Below are 6,928 nucleotides of genomic sequence, written 5' to 3'. Positions count from 1 at the left end.
CAGCATGAGGTGTGAGGGGCTTGGGGATTCAATAAACTGTGTTTGGCATAGGCAGGCCCTTCCCAAACTCACACTGGCAACGAGGATTCTCAACCATACAGACTGCAAAAATTGTCCATCTCTCAGGCATCCTCTGAAAACTATTATCACAGGTCCCCAATTAAACCTGTCCGTGGACAGCTGGAGGATCAGGGACAGTCAGAAAGGACACAGGTGGGCACGGTCAAAGGGCCATACAGGAGAAACAGTCAGGGAGCCAGCAGGAGATTGCTGGACTGGCTGGCTTGCTGAGACAATCGGAGAAGGGACAGCTAGGGACAGATAGAGACGGCCCGAGACACTGATTCCAAGTTCCAGAAGCATTGCCAACTCCACGGCACACTATTCGATGTGGAAAGCACTCACACTCACACACACACGCGCGCGCGCACACACACCCATATATAATATATTTATTTATACATAATAGATATAAGTGCCTTTCAGGAATCAGGGAAGGGATAAATAGGTAAGGGAGGGTCTGGTTTAGGGCCGGAGATGTGGGACAGGGTGTGGAATGTTGTCCATGCGACACAGAGAGTGACAGGGCCACCCTCATATTAAAAAATAGAAATTTGCCCCATGGTGAAATTCTCACTCACAGGTGAAGCTCAAGGAGAGGCGAGGTGGGAGAGCCAGATCCAAAATTCGGAGTGAAGGCATGGAGAGATGGGACTGGGGAGCCCATCCTCTCCATGTTTGCCAGTCCAAAAATATTGGGAGTCCATGAAACCAAAGCCTCAGCCCTTCAAACTTCTCTGGAAAATGTCCAGCCCCTCACTCCCTTTCTAGAAGGGACTGACGCAGGGCGCCGAGGGCAGGGAGAAGTTGGCGTCCTAGGCTGGGGAAGGTGGAGGCCTTCAAAAAAAAAAAGGACAGGGGTCCCAGAGAGGGAGAGGCCGCGGGTGTGTTTCTGTCAACCCTCCTCTGGATTCTGCCCCTCCTTTGAGTCTAACTCATCGGTGAGGAGAGGAGGAGGCAGGTAGGGGCTGAGGCCCAGGGAAGGCTTTGGGGAGTCGGGGTCTTGTCCCACCAAGCCCACCCTACAACCAGGCTGCTCATTCACAGTATAAAGCACTCCAGCAGGAAGGCGTCGCAGCGCCCCCTGCTGCTTGAAACCAGAAAGGTCCAACAAGGACGGCCAGGGAGTAGCTTGAAGGAGGAGGGTTTGGAATAATACTGAGATCCATCAGAAAGGGGGTGAGGAGGGGACTGAACGGGGTCCTTAGGGACTGAGAAAGTCCAATCCTAGCCAGGTTTTTTTTTCCTAGGAGGGGACGGCTGGACAATCCGGGAAGGGAGTTCACATTTCAGAATAAATCTGGGGGTAGCTGATGGGAGCATCAGCTTCCGGGGCTGGATGTGCGGCTGGGGCCGGAGGCCTCCACTGTGCCAGAGGAGGGTCTAACCTCATGGGAAGGTGGGATAAATAAGCTAGGGTAGGGGACGGGGGAGCCAGGCCGGCAGCCCCCTGGAGGGGGTGGCGTTCCTTGTTGGGCCTCTCTGGGACGGCTCGAGCCAACCCACAGCGCCTGCCCGCCCCGCACCCTTCTCTCCCACCCCGCCCGGCACAGGACGCCAAAGGTGGGCGTCACCCCCACCAGCCCCTCTGTCAAGACCAACAGGCATCTGGGGGCGTCCATCCCCTCCCCACCCCTGTCCCCAAAGTCACCAGCTCTCGGGCCTCGCCCGGGCCCACAAACAAGCGGCGGCGGCGGCGGCGGCACAAAACACAAGAGGTCTTCTCGTCCCACGGCAGTGGAGAGGGAGGGTCAGACAGAAGAGTCAGGGAGCCACGCACCCAGTTTGTCTCTTCCCCTCTCTCCTCCTCGTCCAAATCGCTCTCCCTTGAGTGTCTGTTTGTTGTTTGTGTAAAGGGTTCACAGAGCAAGGAGGGAGGGCGAGGTCAGGGGGTCGGAAGGCTGGTCACTGCCGCTGGTGCGTTGGGCGCCGGCGAATGCGGAGACCTCCGGGCAGGTGAGGACAAACGAGGACGTGTACGAAGGGTTAACAACGGGGAAGGGGTCGCCGAGGACTTGGACTTCACTGTGTGTAAAGAGAGAAGCCGTCAGGTGGGGGGGCGCGTCTTGGCTGGTCTGGAAGGGCAGGGGCGGTGGTGGCGGGGGCGGCAGCAGCCAGCTGAAACCGTCTTCCTTAGCGGATGCGGACCCCGGCAAATCTCTCACCTCCGCCAGCGGGCCTGGCCCCGGCCCGGGCCCCTCTTCATAGGGGATCTTGCAGCCCGGTTTGTGGGCCACCAGCACAAACTCCAGGCGCTCCTTCTCCTTTTGGAGCTCGGCGATCTCCGACTCCAGCTCTGCCTTTTCTTCCTCCAGCTGATCAGTCTCCTGAGGTCCCAGGGGCCAGGTCACAGGAACAGACGAGGAAGGAGGAAAGGGAGTCAGTGACCAGAGAATGTAGCTCGGGACCCCTCCCGAGGGTTGCTACAGCATGGGGCCCGCCAAGCAACTCCCAAAGGGGATGGATCCTGGCACACTACAGGACTTGAGGTTGTTCCTTCCAGGAGCCTCCATTTCCCATCTGCGCGATGGGGAGGAGCTGGGTGGACATGAATACCTCACTGGTATGCAGGATGCACACAAGTTTGTTGAGTGAATAAACAAATGCTATATGTTTTTCACACTTTTGATAACGTCACCCTCCTCTGCTACCTCCCAGTAGGAAAGTAGAAAATTACTCTGGTTTTCTTGAAGGGCAACAAAGGGGCACCTTGTGCAGACATAAAGTAGAGAGCTTAGGCTGAGGTAGGGTGCAGAAGCGAGTGGGTTTTGGTAAATGCCACCATCCCAAGTTCTGGAGAACTGTGGGTGGCTGGGGCAGGAGGTGGGGAATTAATTTAGGCTATAATAATTTAGTTTCAAGGATTCTTCCAAATGTTCCATGTAGATGGAGCCTGCGATAATTGATAAGGAGGTCGAAGAGACACAGAAGTGGGGGCCAAAACGGGTTATGGCTTGGCCAAAACCAAATGGGACAGATGACTAAAGCTGCCGGCCACTTGTCCCCACCAAATGGAAAAGAGGCCAGGAGAAATGTCCGGGAGGTCATAAATCAGAGAAGAGGGCGAGTGGCCAGGAACTGACAAGGGATGTAGGGGTCTCTGTGTGTGCCCAGGGCCACCCTCTCTGGCCACACCGTCCCCAGTTCTGAATGAGGCACCTGCGGTTGTGACCACAGGATAAAGGGACAGTGGAGGTGAGGAGTGCCCAGCCCTCTGTGCCCTCACCCCAGGGACAGCCCTTACCGCCTGCAGTCTGTCAGTGAGCTCCCTCCGACGGTTCCTGCATTTAGCTGCTGCCAGCTTGTTCCGCTCGCGGCGAACCCTTCGCTTTTCCTCTTCCTCCGGGGTGAGCTGAGTGGAGGAGACAGAGTCCATGAGATCTGGGGCTACAGTACACCTCCTCCACCCCTGCTAAAGCTCCTGGTCTTCCAGGACCCTGAAGCCAACACAGGCCCTGTGTCCTTGCCAGCTACGGCGAGAGTGATAGGGTTTCTGCAGCCTTGAGGCCCAAGCAGACCCCCGCCCCAAGAGTGACAAAGTTCCCGCTGTCTGGTCTCCTCCCTCCACCAGGCCAACTTCTGACCCAGGCCCCACTCACCGTTTCCTCTCGGGGTCTCCTAGGCCGGGCTCGTGCTGGGCGGGCAGGCCCAGGTCCGCTGGTAGTTCCACTGGTGGAAGGCCCACCGCTGCCACTAGCACCGCCGCTACTGTAGCCACTCAGGCCTGGTGTGGAGTAGCTTGTTCCTGGCATGTCATAGGGGTCGACTGCCGGGGGTTGGGAGGCCAAGGGCTGCCCCTGGGACTGAGCCATGGAAGAGATGAGGGTGGGTTGCACGAGCCACTGGAGGTCCTGGCTGGTTGTGATCGCGGTGACCGTGGGCACGAAGGAACCGGGCATTTCCCCGAGACCGGCGCACTCCTACGGGGTGACACATACAGACACAGGCGTAGACACACAAACAAAGACACCGACACACACACACCCAACACACATAGCACACACCGACCCTGTGAGTGAGCACAGGGTGAGCGGGTGTGTGGATGTGTGTGTCACAGGCAAAAAGCCACAACACCCACCCTTCCACTACACCGTGACGCAGTGGTTAATGAGAGGATTTCTGCTCAACTGGCTTCTACCTCCTCCTTCTTCCTCGGGGAAAGGTTGCACGGTTCCAGCGGGTGGTGAATCACACCCCGGGTTGGTGACTCTTAGGTGTAGGGGGTGGGGAGGAGGCTGGACACAGCCTGGTGACAGAACCCCGGGGACGGAGCCACAGCCAGACACACAGTCACAACACCCCACCCCCACCCCAGAGGCAAGGGGAGGGAGAGGGAGAGGCCTTAGACCAAGCCTTCCTCTCCACTCACACACATACACACACCACTCTGGGCGAAGTCCCGTGCAGGAGCGAGGGTCCCAGTTAAAAGGGTGCTGGAGGACCTGCCTAGGAGTTGAGAGCTTCGTTTCAAGTAACTGTCTCTCTCCAGTGAGGCTGACAAGTGACAGGTTCAGGTTTATAAACAGGTAGAGAAAAGTGACAACTTGGCTCTCTCAGACTGTCGCGAGAGGGGATGGTGTAGGATCTGACCCTCTAAGACCCAGCAGTGTTCATCGCCCCCCACCCGCAAGTGGAATCCAGGAATTGTTCCGGAGGCTTAACTACTCTGCTGGGGGGCGTGGTGAGGGAAGGGCTGGCTCGCTGGCCAATCAGCATCCTGAGAACCGAGAAGGGGCGGAGCTCCTGAAGACCACCTGGCTAGTTCCCCCTCAGCTCTCTGTTCTAGTCCTGTCTTCCGACCTGCCGGAGGGACCCGGGGTGCAGAGGAGAGGGAGTGTGAGTGTGTCTGTGTGTGCCAGGAAGATAGGGGGACGGCCACCAGATCGCCAGAATAAGTGCCGGCACACAAAGAGTAAGAGCCGATAGACTCGGTCCCCACTACAGGGGCCTCGCAGACCCACTGGATCCCAGAGGGTCGCTGTCGTCGCGATAGGCGTCCTGTCGCTGTGCCTCTAGAGGCCCTTACGAGACCCAAACGCCTGAGAACCACGGGTTCCGGGAACCGGGAGGGGGGAAGGGAACTCTGCCCTCCAAATAGGAAGGGAAAGTTGATTGGCCAAAGCCCCGCGCTGTGGCGACCAATCGGAACGCCGGACTGCCTCCCTTAGCAACGTGGCCCCGGCGTTCCAAAATAGAACGCTCCCGGGACGTCAGGGGCGGGGCGGACGAAGGGGGCGTCGCGCGCCGTGCGTGCCCCGCGTCAGACGGAGGATTCCAGCGCGTCAGCCGTTACGCACGGGTCCCCCGTTACGTCTCCGCGCTGGAGGCGGAGGCAGCGCAGCAGAGGGTTCGAGGCCCGCTTTCCCGCAGGGTGGAGGGCGACCCGGCGCCAGAGTGGGCGCGGGGCAGGAGAAAAGAGGTAGAAGATACTGATAGCTTCCCCGGGATTTTCTCCTTCTGCCCAACTACCCTAGCTTCAGGTTGGGGACCTGAACTGGGGCAGTCCCAGAGCCAGCTAAAAGTTGTCAGCCTTGCTACCGCATACACGTTGCACTGAGCGAGCGTTCTCCTGCCCACCCCCACCACGCCGGGTTCCAGAGCCTCTCCAGCTGCGTTCCCTCCCCGCGCTCCTTGCATACAATCAATTGCAAATATCTCCCGATACTTTGCAAAGTGCACTGTCAGCTTATTTTCTCCCAGATCCTGGGTTTTGGCGTGGCTTTATTCGAGGAGTGGCAGATGCCCACTACAGGCATTCTAGACTTTAAATTAATAAATAAAACTTCCAAAGCATCACCTCTACCGTCTAGCGCTTACCTGGGAGGAGGCGGCGGTGGGTGGGCTGCCGAAGGAGTCCACCGAAGACAGATATTGAGACTCGGCAGAGGGTGAAGAGCTGCACCGAGAGCCGGAGTCGTAGTCTCCGGGGAAAGCCTGAAACATTTCCCTGGGCACAGGGGGGGCCCTGTGACCACGCTGAGGTCGCCGGGAAGCCAAGGCTATGGCCGGGTGGGGTAAGTAAGGTGCGAGTCTGGGGTGAGCCGAGCGCGTCCCCAAAGTGCGCTCTCCGGGGAAGCTCGGAGAGAGGGCAGCGTCCCGCTCCAACAATAGCAAAGTTTCTGTGCAGTTCCTCCGCAGTGCTGAGGCTCCTAAAGGATGCCGCTGTACTTCCTAATCGTCCAGACTCTGTCGGACACAGGGGCGAGCGGGGAATCTCTCCCGCAGAGGCAGAAAGCGCTGTCCCGCTGTACAGAGTTCGCTTCGGGTGCGGTCTCTTCCAAGGGTTCCGCGGGTCCCCCGGCGGGGAGTAATAAAAGAAGACGAAAAAGTTAAGCCGGTCCTCCAGGAAACAATGAAGAAATCTCTAGAATTCTTACAAAAACTTTCTCTCCGGAGTTAAAAAAAAAAACAAACAACGAAACAAAACAAACTTCACAATCCCCAAAAAGAACCACAATAGTCAAGTCCCCAAGTCCGGGCTCCGCGTACCCCAGTCGTGGCGATAGCTCTCAGCCTTATGAATGAAGCGCAGAGCTGCCAGCCTGTATTTATATGCCCTGGGCCCGCCCCCCTGCTTACGTCACCCCCCCTCGCTCAACAAACTTCTCAAAAATCTCTGTTCTCGCTAGACCGATCCCCACGCCCTCCATCAAGAGGTCTTCGGTACCCTTGTTCTGGTCACCTGTAGGATCCTCACGGCCTTGGGGGTCTTGGGGGTTATGTTCCGGCCCACTCGGCAGGAGGGGATCCCGGCCCCGCCTTCCCGGAGTTCCTGTGACGCAATTAGCCATATAAGGAGCTCGACCGGCGCGCCGGAGTGTTTGTTTGGTATCCTAGCAATGACGTCAGAGGGAATCCCTCGCTCGCT

The 6,928-nt window shown here is 58.0% G+C and overlaps 1 protein-coding gene across 3 annotated transcripts; it reads right to left on the bottom strand.

Moving 5' to 3' along the window:
• Positions 1-6: 6 nt before the first annotated feature.
• Fosb (FosB proto-oncogene, AP-1 transcription factor subunit) lies at positions 7-6,657 on the bottom strand. Of its 3 annotated transcripts, XM_033765850.1 has the most exons (5): positions 5,878-6,657; positions 3,660-3,980; positions 3,305-3,412; positions 2,226-2,387; positions 2,010-2,085 (listed from the first exon to the last, which is right to left on the bottom strand). In XM_033765850.1, the coding sequence occupies exons 1-5, from the start codon at positions 6,001-6,003 to the stop codon at positions 2,083-2,085; spliced, it is 720 nt and encodes a 239-aa protein (XP_033621741.1). In that variant the 5' UTR covers positions 6,004-6,657; the 3' UTR covers positions 2,010-2,082. The 3 variants fall into 3 exon arrangements, with proteins under 3 accessions (XP_010612916.1, XP_010612917.1, XP_033621741.1); XM_010614614.2 differs by having other exon boundaries at positions 7-2,387; positions 5,878-6,648; XM_010614615.1 differs by lacking the exon at positions 5,878-6,657 and adding an exon at positions 4,139-4,737 and having other exon boundaries at positions 7-2,387.
• Positions 6,658-6,928: the final 271 nt, after the last annotated feature.

This window comes from Fukomys damarensis, unplaced genomic scaffold (genome assembly GCF_012274545.1).
Source record: "Fukomys damarensis isolate Sample0158 unplaced genomic scaffold, DMR_v1.0_HiC HiC_scaffold_19, whole genome shotgun sequence".
In the NCBI taxonomy this organism is placed as follows: domain Eukaryota; kingdom Metazoa; phylum Chordata; class Mammalia; order Rodentia; family Bathyergidae; genus Fukomys; species Fukomys damarensis.
The sequence above is the reverse complement of the archived record's forward strand: the minus strand, read 5'-3'. Positions and strand labels throughout refer to the sequence as shown.